At 47.3% G+C, this 14170-nt stretch overlaps 1 protein-coding gene across 2 annotated transcripts in view; it reads right to left on the bottom strand.

Annotated features, from left to right (window-relative positions):
- The window catches only part of ctnna1 (catenin (cadherin-associated protein), alpha 1), a 103059-nt gene that overhangs the window by 20413 nt on the left and 68476 nt on the right, over positions 1-14170 (bottom strand). For both annotated transcript variants that reach the window (XM_076291658.1, XM_076291657.1), the window contains exons 13-16: positions 13617-13817; positions 10949-11100; positions 6246-6356; positions 2388-2569 (exon numbers count right to left, since the gene is read on the bottom strand). In XM_076291658.1, the coding sequence (XP_076147773.1) occupies positions 2388-2569; positions 6246-6356; positions 10949-11100; positions 13617-13817 (646 nt within the window). The remainder of the gene's footprint in view (positions 1-2387; positions 2570-6245; positions 6357-10948; positions 11101-13616; positions 13818-14170) is intronic.

Below are 14170 nucleotides of genomic sequence, written 5' to 3' on the forward strand. Positions count from 1 at the left end.
TGCGTGTGTGTGCGTGTGTGTGCGTGTGTGCGCGTGTGTGCGCGTGTGTGCGCGTGTGTGCGCGTGTGTGCGCGTGTGTGCGCGGGGTGGGCTGGGGTGTTGGTGTGAGATTGGAGCCAGGTTCATTTGCATGATATTAACATGGCGCACGGCAGGTCAGGGAGGAAAGGGCCGGGGAACTGGTGGAGGTGTAGAAGGACGGAGGTGGTGGATGCTGACCGCCAGACCATGGCTGGCGTGGGAGAAACGGGCGGATGAATAAAGGAGAGCTGGAGGAGTAAACCTGGCTGGCTTCTTCTGCCTGCACTCGTACCTCATCTATTTCTCCTCCCTCACTCAGTCCCCCCCCCCCCCCACCCCATATTCTCATTTTCTGGACGGCCGATAACATGCTATGACAGTATGGGTTTGGTGACCGAAAGCTGTGCAGGACTCAGTTACCTCAGCAAATGGTGTTCTCTGATGGATAGGCTCACAGAGTGTACTGACTACCATACATACATGTGCAGTTATATTTGTCTATCCTCATACACACACACGCGCACATAAATAACATAGTCTCTCCCAGTCAGCTTCAAACTGTCACCGCCACCCACACACAAACAGACAGAGACACACATACACACACAGTCCTTGTGGGGAGCAGATGGCGAAGACTCTCAGGTGTTCAGGCCATGAGCTTGCGCTCGGTCACAGCTTAAATGGACCCTTTTTAGATTCTGCCAGCATAGGTGGAACACACAAACACACACACACACACACATATATGTATGCCTGACCTTTCTCACTGGCAATAACTCTTGCACCCCACCCTCTATTTCTTAAGCATTGTGCTATGCGGTGTATGAATCTGTGCCGAGACACCTAGAGATGGCCCTGTCCAGATAGGAGCAGCTGCTGCTGGGCTATTTGACACTGTGATTGGAGCATCTCTGTGGAGTCTGTGGTGTGTGTGTGTGTGTGTGTGTGTGTGTGTGTGTGTGTGTGTGTGTGTGTGTGTGTGTGTGTGTGGCGGGTCCTGACCCACCTTGTCATTGCTTTGTGGAATGCTTGGCTCTCACAGTGATAAGATCATGCGGGCTGTCAGTGAAATTAATTGGTTTTGGATTATGAATATCGGATGCCTGATCTGCTTTTATTTATTCATCTATTTCAAAGAAGAACAAGGAAATAAAAAAACAAAACAACAATAACGGGTCTGTTCTTATGTGCGGAGATGGGGAGAGATATGACCATGTTGTCGGTGAGCAGACGAAGAGGGTTCAGAGGGTCCTCTTTAAAAACAGACTGCAGAAAATGCAATGGCCAACAACACAGGAGCGTACAGCTTCTTCCTACCAGGAAACTAAGTATGGTAATTCTGCAGTCATGCCAATAGGCTGAAATGACACTGAACATCAGAGTGCAAGGGTAACAACAAAAGCTTGTCACTTATTTAAGAGAAACAGAGAGAACGGGGTAAAGGGAGGTTAAACACGGCGAAGAAGCAGACAAAAGAGGCCCTAACAAGGATATCCGCTTAAAGTCATCGCCGGGCCATACAAATTTAAACAGCGGCAGGGGTCAGATGAGGATTGCACAGGCAGCCAGGGCCAAGCAGTCCGAGAGAACTAGCAGAGCGCCACGCCAACTCGACGAGCCACTAAGCCAAGACACACGCATCACTGGAGAATGGGAGTTTGGAGAGAAGAGCGGGAGATAAGAGAGGGAGGGAGGGAATGAGCAAGAGAGAGAGGAAGAGAGATCTTGAGAGAATGAGAACGAGAAAGATTGAGAGGCAGAGGATGACGGCAAGTGATGGAATAGGAGCAAGAGAGACAATGAGGAGATCAGAGTGTAACTGCAGCCAAGCAAGGGGGGGGAGGAGAGAGAGAGAGAGAGAGAAGAGAGAGAAGAGGAGAGAGAAGAGGAGAGAGGGAGAGAGGGAGAGAGAAGAGGAGAGAGAGAAGAGGAGAGAGAGAAGAGGAGACAGAGAGAGAGGGAGAGAGAGAGAGGGAGAGAGAAGAGGAGAGAGGGAGAGAGGGAGAGAGAAGAGGAGAGAGGGAGAGAGGGAGAGAGAAGAGGAGAGAGAGAAGAGGAGACAGAGAGAGAGAAGAGGAGACAGAGAGAGAGGGAGAGGGAGAGAGAGGGAGAGAGAGGGAGAGAGAGGGAGAGAGAAGAGAGAGAAGAGGAGACAGAGAGAGAGGGAGAGAGAGGGAGAGAGGGATAGTGAGGGAGGGAGAGAAGAAAGAAAGAAAGAAAAGAGAGGGAGGGAGAAAAGAAAGAAAGAAAGAAAAGAGAGGGAGGGAGAAAAGAAAGAAGACGAGAGGAGAGAGAGGGGGGGGGGGGGGGCAGAACGAGAGAGGGCAGGCTTCCCGGGCATAGCGCCCCAGCTGCGCCCGACTAACCTGGTGAAGTCGGTCATCTCCATCATGATCATGCACATCTGCTTGGCCAGCACGATGATGTCGTTGCCGCTGTCGTCCCACTTGGACACCTCAGCATCCAGCTTGCTCTTCTCCTCCTGGAAGCTGGCCACCTGCTCGGCGATCTTGGCTTTCTGCTCCTGAGGCAGCTGTGCCATGATGGCCTACGGGGGGAGAAAGAGAGAGAGAGAAAGAGAGAAAGAGAGAGAGAGTGTGAGTGAGTGAGTGCAATGAAAACGACAGAGAGACTGGAGCATTGAGGATTTGGCAGAGTGTGGCCATTACACCCCCCCTCCAAAGCCACAGAGTTGTACAGAACCCCAAGATCACACTGAAAGCAAACTGTTCCCAGCATCCCCTTAACCCACCAATGGCTGAAATCCTCTCCAGCCTAAACCAGGGATCTTTACAGAGGAATCCTGGTTCACGAAAACAAACCCAAGATCAAATGTTTAAATCCCTACCATCAAGCTCAAACTTCAACCAACATTATTTCAAAGGAATCCTTCATGGCTTGGTTAATGTAATCCAAACCAAACAATCAATACTCCCTTCTGCCTTAGGTAATTCTTTTGTTTATTGCACTAAGCACTTTATTGAGAAGCACTTTGGTGCGGCTCAGCCGTCTGTAAACATGCTCTATATAGAAATAAAATTTGATTTGACTTTACAGAGGAATCCTGGTTCATGCAAACAAACCCAAGATCAAATGTTGAAATCCCTACCAGCAATCTCAAACTTCATACTCTTAAAGATCAGTTCAACAAATCCACCATTTCCTGTGGCTTGTGGCTTCACGAGATCAGATTCTGTTTTTTTCCCCCCTCCCCGCCTTTTCAAAATAATGTTTAGGAGAGGCACCACTTACACACAAAACACTTCATTCAGTCTAAAGTAACAGGCATCCCAAGCCCCTGAGTAGCTACTTCAGTGAGAAGGAAGAGACTGGTCGAAACATCTGCTGCAAATACATATTTATTTTCTTCCCTTGCCTCCGGCAATCTCAAGATCAATAACGCAAAGGGCTTTTTTCTCCCTCCAGGACATAACGAGATGTATGTGTCACTCGGTTAATAATAACGCTGAGGCGCCGATGAAGGCCCTGAATGAGGCACGCTTCTTCTCTTTGAAGGCGATGGGAAGAGGAGAGAGAGAGGGAGGGAGGGAGAGAGAGAGGGAGGGAGGGAGGGAGGGAGAGAGAGAGAGAGAGAGAGAGAGAGAGCGAGAGAGAGAGAAGTAGAAAAGAAATGAAAGACAAACATGGAGATGAATAATCAGAGCAAGAAATGAATAGATGGGTAAAGGGGATTAAAGATGGGACAGAAAAAAGAAAGAAGGTGAGAGAAATAAGTAAAAGAATAAATAAGGGAAAGATTGACAGTACAGAGAGAACAGAAACAAAAAGTGAAAAAGAAGAAAGACAAGAACAAACACAGAGGACAAACAAACATCCCTCCAGTACAGTCGGCGCTTCAGTCCTACCCTTGCTATTCCTCGGTGGGCTAAAACCGGTGCCCACAGGGGGGATGTGGGGAAAAACAAAGGGAGGATGCCTGACACCAATTAAAACGTGAAGTAATTGTGTTCCATCAAGGACGACCCCAGACAGGGTGTGTTCTGCGTTGGTGTCAAACCCCTCAGTTGGCTGCTGGAGTCCCGCGGCAGACTAAAAAAAATCCAGCTCAAGTCCTGGAGCCAACTTGCCTGATTGGGAGAATGAAAAGCTGTATGGGGCTAACGGAGGTTTGATTGGGAGGGGGAAAAAAAGGGAAAAAGAGGGGGGAAAATCACACACTTAAAGCGGAGGTGGAGAGGATGAAAAAGCCGTCACTGCTCATTAAAAAGAGCGCTGCGCTGCACTGTGTTCATCTTTCATAAGACTCAGCAGGAGAAAGCCGAGTTAGAAGCCTTCAATAAAACACAGAAGCCGTGTAGACTGGGAGCAACAACAAACATAATAACAGTATTCTAATAGCTTTCTGAAAAGAAATAAAACATTATTTTACTTCCAGAGCAATGAAGCTTAACAAGCTAGTCATAAGTACAAAGAACAGCAAGGGGAGGGTGGAAAACCCTGTATTAGAGTAAATTTCAACAACAAAAATGAGCTTTTATGAAACTGCACTGTGCCAACAAGAAAGATCAAAACCATAGTAACAAGATCCCCAAAGCAAAAGCTTACTCCACTACCCCCCCCCCCCACCTCCTTTGACTTTCGTTCCTAAGAATGGAAGGCATTAGAGCCGGACTGCCACGCCAATCACACTTCCCGGAAGTTGCTGCTTTGCGACTTGTTGAACTTTTATTTTGACAAGTTGTCATCATTCTGTCTTCCACATTCATGAAAGGTTTGTTATGAATGTTGAGTGATGTCTCATGAAACAGTCATGAATGCTTTATGTGCAGTTTATGACAGCTGTTATGAATGTGTTATGAACTCACCCGTCAAGTAAAGTGTTACCCTATAAATTAACCTCATCTACATGCCTGATTCCTAATACCTGCTCCCTTGTCACGGCAAAAAAAAAAAAAACGCAGAGACCCTTTACACAGCTGCTCTGTGCCAGAATGTATTTTTGCTTGCATTACCAAGGCAACAGCAACCAGGTCGGTGAGCTGATAAGAGAGGAGATGAGAAAAAGAGATGCAGAGAGAGAGAGAGAAAGAGAGAGAGAAAGAGAGAGAGAGAGAGATGTGAGCCTTGGATTAAAAAGATGTGCCTGCACGAGGAAGGGGGAGAGAGAGACGGGGAAAGCTTGATCTTTGAGCTGCCGCTGATGGCATTAACCTGTGAACTCGCGACAGACACTCACAGTAGAATCCTAATGTGCTGTTTCAGTTTCCTTTGCTCGAGCTCCGCGCTCACTCTGTGGAACTTCACACAGGGAGGGGAGAGTACAGTGCAGGGAGGAAGTGGCGCTAAGCACACCAGGATGGGCAGTCATCAAGGAGGACATCCCACCCGTGCAGCTGCCCACTCCCCATTTCCACACCGATATGCCAGGCTGACAATGTGTGGGCTATGCACTGGCACAAAATGGCTGCCTTCACATTACCCAGGTGGGCACTACACAAACTGGTGATGGTGGGATGCCAATTAATTAAAGTGAAAAGAAACCACATGTTTCACTTTGTATCGTAAATAAGAGTAATGCTATTTCAATTCAGATAGAGGTTATGTGCATCAATTCACTGAAGTTGAACCACAATGGTCAGCTCTTGATAAGTTTCCACGAACCTTTCTTCAAATAAACCCCTCCAGTTCAGTGAAAAGTCTACAGAAGTGGCATTTTGACCTCAACAATTAAAAAAAAAAACGACTTCAAACTGAAAAGTACAAGTCAAATCTCCCCTGGTCTCTGTGTTAGGTTGCATCATTCCTTTAAAAAGAAATCCCCTCAGGAGCTACAGGGCAGGGGTAATCCTAAATGGAGGGAGCGAAGGAGGGAGAGGGAGAGAAAAAATGAAAAGGTAAGTGGGAGGGGAAAGAACAAGTAAGACGGCCAGCCAGAGAGACCAGACCAGACTGAGCGAGAGAGCGAGAGACAGAAAAAGAAAAAAAAGATAGAGCGAGTGAGCGAGTGAGCGAGAGAGAGAGAGACAGAAAAAGAAAAAAAAGAAAGAAAGCGAGCGAGAGCGAGAGCGAGAGACAGAGGCAGAGAGAAACAGAGTGTGCGCGGGTGTACAGGTCTGACAGATCTGGGGCCCTGGTGTGACTGTGGGTGTGGGTGGGTGGGTGGGTGGGGGCACAAAGGGGCACACGTCTCACCCTGGCGCTCTGGGTGTGGGTGGGTGGGTGGGGGCACAAACACAGAGGGACAAAAGGGGCACACGTCTCACCCTGGCGCTCTGGCCGGCAATGAGCTGGTCGTCGTCCGTTTGCCTGCTGGTCCTGCTGTGCGTATCGAAGTCCTCCGTCTCAAAGTCTGAATCGTCCAGCTCCTCAGGGGTCTGCGGAAGGAGAGACACACAAAAAAAGCAAGTGAGCATGAGGAGGAGAAAGAGAAGGAGGGAGTGGGGGAGGAAGAAAGCAAAAAAAAAAAAAAAAAAAAAAAGGAGAGTGAACAGGGAACATTAGAGGGCTGGTCTGAAGACTGTTAAGTAACCCAACTTGCTTATGATCTATGACGAAGCCTTAACTCCAACCCAACTGCGGCGCAGGCAGATAAATGCCTTGGTTGGGGCTCGGCTGCTGGAAACCGTAAACTCTAAATGAATTTGTAAATCAAGTGTAATGTGCTGCCTGTGCATTTTGAGAGGGAAAATGGAAATATAAGCCAGTGTGAAACATATTGGGAGTAAAATGTTTCAATCAGTCTCCCATCTGTCGCCGGTGTCTTTGCCTTAAATAACTAACAAAATAAATAAATAAATAAATAAATAAATAAATAAATAAATAAACGAGCCGCAGAGAGGGGGGTGGGGTGTGTTGGTGGAGGGTGAGCGGAGGTGGGGTGTTGAGAGAGGCTGAAAAAAAATTAGGAATGATCCCCTGGCTTCTGTGAAGTGAGACAGCCAACCTTATCCCAGGCTTCCATCCTGCTTCCATGCTCCCTGCCCTGCATGCAGAGCAACCCCTTTGTAACCATACTCTTCTCTTAGCATGCAACAACAGACAATCGGGGCAGGCTGGCTTGTGTGTGACTGGGTGAAGTGATAATATAAAAATGAAAAATACAACAATATATATTTAATATATCCAGCCAAATCCTTCACGGACAAGGAAATGCATTCGGACTTGATACACGCGAGGCGGGGAGATGCGGGGACGATAAAAGTGCATTATCCCTGCCGAAACGGGGCGAGCCACGCTTATCCAACTGTCTATAGCATCCATTTATGAGGACAGGCTCGCTGGACTGCAGGGCCTGGAGAATGGAAATGCCACGGCTCAGCAAGCCAGGGTCCCCTTCTCCCTGGTGAGAGATTAAGTGTGTCCACTAGCCAGAGGAGAGTCGAGGACCAGTGAAGCTGACTGGTGGGGGGCTGAGAGTGGTTTGGGGTGGGTGGGTAATCAGCACCTACTCACCAGTCAACAGAGGGGTGGGGGGTGCGGTGGCTTCGAGATCTCACGGCCACAGCTCGGTGGAGACAGATAAGCATCGGAATACTGAATAATCCCGGAGATGAAGGGAACTGGGACAGGGTCACGTCAAGACGTCGGCTCAGAATGTCAAGGATGTGTAGATTACAGCCCCGGCTCACCTCAACATCAATATAACACACCGCGAGACCTAGAAGTCATCTCCCCACCGATAACCTGAATTAACCAGTCAGAAAGCAGCAACCGGCAGGGACTGGGAAGGTGGACTGTCTTTCAATGCTCCTTGGAAACTGGCATTCACACACCAAAATCACCTTTCTCCCAAGGCAGGAATTGGAAAAACGCTTCTTTTCTGCACCCTGCCTCCTTTTCTTTATAGTTTATAGTTTTTTGGCACTAGCGTTATACATTTTGGATGCTCTCTGACAACAGAGTTCCAAGTGTCAAGTACTTCCGACACTTCAAAGAGCCTTTTACATGTGCCCTTAAATCGCAGGATGGAAAGGTGGACTGCCTTTTCATGCTCCTTGCTAACTGACGTTCAGCTGCCTTATAGTGTTTGAGTGTAAGCTGACTGGAAAACTGCAGGGACCACGTCTTCACAAGACAGTCAGTAGATGAATCAGACGAGAAAAAAGCCTCCTGCTAGCCGGCACTTTCACAGTATACCACCAACTTGGCACCTTGGGTGTCAATGAAAATTTGGTGTGTTCCAAGTTGTATTTAAGCTGTTAAACCGTACCAGGGGGCCGATGTTTCAAACACTTCGAGTTTCCAAGGACGCATGTTAAAACGTTGCAGAAAAAAATATCTGGGATTCTTTCCGCTGTGCGTCTCAGGGTGAGTGCATTTCGTCAGCAAACTAGGGCAGACAAGAGCCCAAATATCAGCGTTCACCAGAGAACGCCTGTGGCGACAGTGGCAGGTGAGCTGGAATCAGGTCTGGCCTCCCAGCGCCCACGAGCAGTCACAGCTGCCCAAACTTTTCCAATGGGCAGGCTGTCCGCAAGCCATTAGCACCAGTGACATCTCTTTGTTGCGGGTGTGTGTTTGTTGGAGGTGTGTGTGAGTGTGTGTGAGAGTGTGTGTGTGTGTGTGTGTGTGTGTGTGTGTGTGTTATGTGTGTGTGTGGACGGGGAGGCTGCTCGACTGTCAAATACCAGGAGACGTTCGACCCGGGCTAAGAGCGCTTCCATTTACAGAGGTTAAAGACTCTGTCCATCTCGAGTCGCCCGAGCCACACATTTGTCGGTTTGGATTGAAAGGTCCGCAGCGTTGGGCGGTCCAGTGGAGATGCCCGGCGGAGCTGTTCTTCTGCACGCCGCTGTTTTAACCCGCCTGACTGGATGACACTTGTGTCCACTCGAGGGGCACGCTAGCTGGGTGTGACCACGGTCGCCTGGGCGATCTGATTAACTTCAATTACAGAATAAAAAGGGGGAAAAAAAGGAACTAAAGTGCAAGTACTTATTCGGTCTTTGTTTTTTTTCCCTTTTCATTTTGAAAAATGTGGCTGAAGCCACTATTTATAACAATGCGACTTCCATAAAAATAAAAAGTAAATCATTGGATTACTTATGGAACAAAGCTTTTGGCCTTTAGTTTGGCTTTTAGTCTGTCTACATGCCAAAATGCCTGTAACAATTGCCTATTCCAATTCAATTTAAACAGTCGACTCAACACTGAGGAAAAAAAATAACAAAAGAACAGAAAACATGTATCGACTTCCCCTGTTTTTTAATTATGCGATATACAAGCTCGAAGGGAGGAAGCAGATGGAAAATATCAAAAGATCAGCAGTGATTGGCTCCCTGCATCGAAGGCTATTGAACCTGCCATGCATTCTCGGGGTAAGCACTCCTCCCATTAATCCTGGGCCACGTTAAACCAACACTGGGCAAGGTAAGGCCCGGGCAGCCCACGGGGCTCGGGTCCTAACTGCTTCATCAATCTGGATAACAAGAACGGAGCATGGCACTGCGGGGGAAATGAATACTGTACCAGCCTGGGCGAATGGGGTGGGGGGTTTGGGGTTGACTGCTGTGTTAAATCAATTACTTATTATAATGCAAATACTGTGTAATGGTTTCTCTATTCAATTTGGTGTTTCTCTAGTTCAGAGCTGTGAGCATTAATGAGGACCTTTGGTACAATGTGCATTGCGGGGTCTTAGTACATTTAACCGAAACGAGTAAGTAGGGGGAGGGTGGGGTTTAAAAAAAAAAATTTGGTGTTTCTCTAGTTCAGAGCTGTGAGCATTAATGAGGACCTTTGGTACAATGTGGGTGCGGAGATTCCACAAGGGAGATGGAGGGCAAACAGAAGGTTAGTGAGGTCGATATGACCTCTGATGCAGCTGAGGGGATTCCTTACGCTTAAAACAAAAAAAATAAAACAAGATTAATGTTCCTTATGGGTATGGAAATAAGCATATGGTGATACAAATGGCATATGGGGGCAACTGAGCATTAAGAATTTCAAAAGGAATGACCAGGGACCAATGTACTGCGTGTCATTTAAATTTGTCATCCTAATAACTTCCTCAATGATCCCCTTTACTCGACTATGAGGGCCAAGTGCATTGCGGGGTCTTAGTACATTTAACCGAAACGAGTAAGTAGGGGGGAGGGTAGGGTTTATAAAAAAAAAAAAAAAAAAAATCTCCATTCAATTATTCAAACTGTGCACACAATCTTTACGATTAATTGAAAGCTCATTACACTGAACGATGCCACATGAAATCTGCCTCAACTAATGGCCCTGCCATAGCCACAAGTTGCGTATGGCGCCTATTTCCGAGCTCCCCGCTAATCTTAACGATGGCCATGGGTTTGTTGTCTGCTCATTGTCAGTCTATTAGATAACGCTTGAGTGCTCGCAAGCTGCCATCTGTCCTCTCTGTGAGCTCTTCTCAGGCAAAGATCATTAACCCGTACACAACTAGCCTCCCGCACGTCCGGAGAGTGCAGGCCGCCAGTGCACAGAGTGAAAAGGGGGTATTGCCTCAATTAGCCTAGCAATTGCTGCAAACACGTCGCCTCCATTAGTTTGGGATGTCGATGGACAGTCTTGCACTCCCGCACACACGTCCATGGTGAGAAGGCCAGTGGGAAAGGACAGGATCGGACTTCCTCAAGGGGTTTATTATGTACAAATGCCAAGGGGTCTTTTAGCGAAGCTGGCAATTGTAATACATGTGTGGAAATAAAAACCATGGGCCTCAGATTTTTTTTGTTTCTGTTCAGAGTTAAGTGCCTACTGCAGTGTTAACAAGTTTACACAGAATAATTTTTTTTTTTTTTAAAGTATTTTACACAAATTTAAATGCTGGGAATGAGTTAGTCACTTTACACTGAGGAGAGAGAGAGAGAGATTGTGTTTGTCTGTGTGTTACTCACACATACAAATACACTTTCTCCAACTCTCTCTCACCCCCAACACCATTGTGCACGCACGCACACACACTCGAGCAGAACGAGGCCATGAATAATACACTCACCCTGATCATGAGGACAGCCTTCCTGATATCACGCACACCGTCATAGACCAAGCGTGAGGCGTCGATGAACTCGTTCTCGTCCACCGGCAGGGTCGGGTTGGCGCTCAGGGCTTCCACAGCGGCCTCCACTTGCTCGGTGAAACGGGGCATCACTGCGGAGGGCACAGGACGAACGGTGGCCATGTGAGAATGGAATGCAGTTATCCTGTCCACACGTGTGCACGCGTACACACACAAACACACCCCTATATACCCCAGGCTGTACAACACATGACTAAGGCATAGGGTTTGTAGCTGCCTAAGTGCTCCCTTACGTACGTCAGAGATAAGGCGCAAAGGGGAGCCTGCTTCCTGACAAACGTTTCCTTACATTTGGACCCTCTGGAGGGGTTCATCAGGAGACCCTTACTTTTCATTATCACACAGGCCGCAGCAAAGGTTCCAGTCAGCCATTTCTTTCGTTCATTTTTCATTTATGTTCCTGCAAATAAATAGTTTTTTGGGTGCAAAACTGAACTGAAGTAAAATGAACTAACAGATTGCCCTTTCAATAATTAATTGTGTGCCAGTAGAGATTACAAAAAGCTTTTATGGCTGGGGAAAGGTTTTTTGCTGTTGAAGTCTTGTTCATTGCCTTCTTCTTATATGTAATTTGGTGGAGGGGAGGCTGCACATTAAGACTGTTCACACACCAAAAAAAAAAAAAATGCTCCAACACCTCTAGTTTAGTGAAATGAGTTACTTGATTTAACATGATCTATGACCATTTGCACAGCCATTTTGTAAAGCCCTCCCAGAGGCTCTGTGGCCTATCTATGTAGTAATGGGTCCTCCCCGTGGGTTGTTAAGTTGCATTTACATTAATATCCTTTCTCATTCACAATTTAGGCCTACGCAGTGGGACTGAATGGAGAATAAAAGACATGTGCATGAGGAGGAAGGGAGAGAGAGAGAGAGAGAGAGAGAGAGAGTGAGTGGGAGGAAGGAGAGAGAACGCACCAGTAAGCAGGCCAGAGGGAGTGAAGGAAGAGATGAACAAGAGGAAAACTCAGAGAGAGATGGGCCAACGAATAAGGAAATAAAAAAACGTAATGAGAGTGGGCACTGAATGACACACTGAGGGACAACAGGAGGAACGGATGGAAGGAGAAAAGGAGGGGGGGGGGGGGTGAGGTGGGCTTGCGGAAGATGGGAGCTCCACGTCAAGAAATAGGTTTGGGGCCGGCCTGCAGGCTCAGCAGGGGAAATGAGGTTTAAAAGTAGTTAAGGGAGCCTTCACGGTCACGACACAGCTTGTCTTCTCTCCTCTTTCTCTTTTTCTTTACTCTACCACTCTGCTCTTTGCTATTCTCTGTTCTCGCGCCGCAAAAAAAAAAAAAAAAAAAAGGAAAAAGACTTAATCTTTTACAACTTCCTTCAGACAGGACCAGGTCCGATATTCATCTTAATAACGCAACTGGAGAATACGGCTTTTGCGGTGATTGCATCATTAAATGGACTTAAAGGGCCTTTGCGCTCCAATATGAAAACACAGGCTTTGTGGGATGCAGACGCTCACGTGCATGAGCAGCGTGGCTTGACGAGAGGGTTGCACTTCCGTGATTTTGCTGTATTTATTTATTAAAACGACAGTCCACAATTATGGCAAAAGGCTGTTATTTGAGCTCAATTGCCAATCAAATTACACAGCTCTCTTCCATTCTCCTAAAGCACCATGCTGTTTGGCAATTATCTGGATGTAACAAAAGTAACTGGATTCATGGATTTTAGATTGCACCTTTCATTTTTGTTGCTTAGTTTGTTCTTTATATAACAAACATTGAGTTAGTGAGGCTGCATGAGTGAAGTGCAAAACCACTAAACCAATGCATTATGTGCCATCTGCTCCGGTTCCAACCAGCGCTGCTCATTTTCAACAGGGGAAAAGCTGGAATCTGTCAACAATGATGGTCACGCAGGATAAACGCATGGCAGGGGGGTGTCGACATCCTAAAGGGAAGGTGTAGAGTCACACCTGTATCAGCTGTCCAAGGAATCATGGGAAGGTGGGCGAAACCACACCTGATACAGCCACAGAGGACTGGAGTGTGTGTGTGAGTGCGGTGAATGCAGAAGTACTGTTGTGTCAGTCACAAAGGGGATTTAGTCAGGTGTGGTGTTTAGGGAGCTGTAGCAGAGCTGTGGTGTTTAGAAAGCTGAAGTTGATTTTTTTTCCTTTTTATCTTAATTTGCATATTCATACATTTATTCATTACGCCCTTCATATTCTCAAAAATGCATGGGCCTGTTTGATGTGGCGTGTGTGTGTGTGTGTGTGTATACGCACTTGTCAGAAGCAGCGTTAAGCCTGCATTCAAAGTTTCATCTGTGAACATTTTTACAATTTTTTTCCTCAATGTTTTCATGCTCTCTTCTCCCCTGAAACTGTCACCTGGATAAATTTCAGAGCCTTAGTCTGAGGAGTCCCAGCAGGCACAGAAATGAGCTTTTGCAGGAAAACAAAATGGGGTGGGGATGAGAATCCGTTCAGTCCAGCATTAGGAGGAGACAAGGGGCAACACACCACTGAGCCTCTAAAAAATGGGGTGATCTACAAGTGTGCAAGTGCAAGTCTCTGTCTGGTCTGCGCTATGCGTCTCTGGGTTGGAGGTGTAGACGGGAGCCTTACCAGTGTCTGTCAGCAGCTTGGTGGCTTCCAGAACCTTCTCGGTGTACACGCCCGGCTCGTAGTTGTCCATCTCCGAGGTGACCACGTGCACGACACGGGCAGCGCGGCCACGGATGGCGCCGGCGGTGCGGTCCAGCCCGTCCACATCCTTCTCCTGCAGCGCGATCACGCACTTGTTCACGTCCTCCAAGATGTGGTTCTCTGAGAAGGAGAAATGGGAGGAAAACAAACAAACAAACACCGGCCAATCCAGATTAACATAACATAACACATGTACGGTACGCACGCAAACATGTGACAAGACATTTCCCCCCAGTGTGTGACCGGCCTGCGTAGCAAAACAGGAACAACAAGGACACAACATGGAGAGAAATAAAGAGTGCGGGGGTAGCGCGCAACACACACACACACACACACATTAATGCGGGAAATCCTTATCCTTCATGGCACATTTGCATTGTCCCTGGCTTAGAGGAATGTTAACAGCAAACCTGCAAGGGCAGTGGGGAACGAGACTTGTGTGCACACACACACACACACACACACAAAAGTCC

Source organism: Alosa pseudoharengus, unplaced genomic scaffold (genome assembly GCF_046254945.1).
Source record: "Alosa pseudoharengus isolate Yale_2024_CS ecotype anadromous, Long Island Sound unplaced genomic scaffold, YU_APseudo_1.1 YU_APseudo_1.1_scf_19, whole genome shotgun sequence".
NCBI lineage: Eukaryota > Metazoa > Chordata > Actinopteri > Clupeiformes > Clupeidae > Alosa > Alosa pseudoharengus.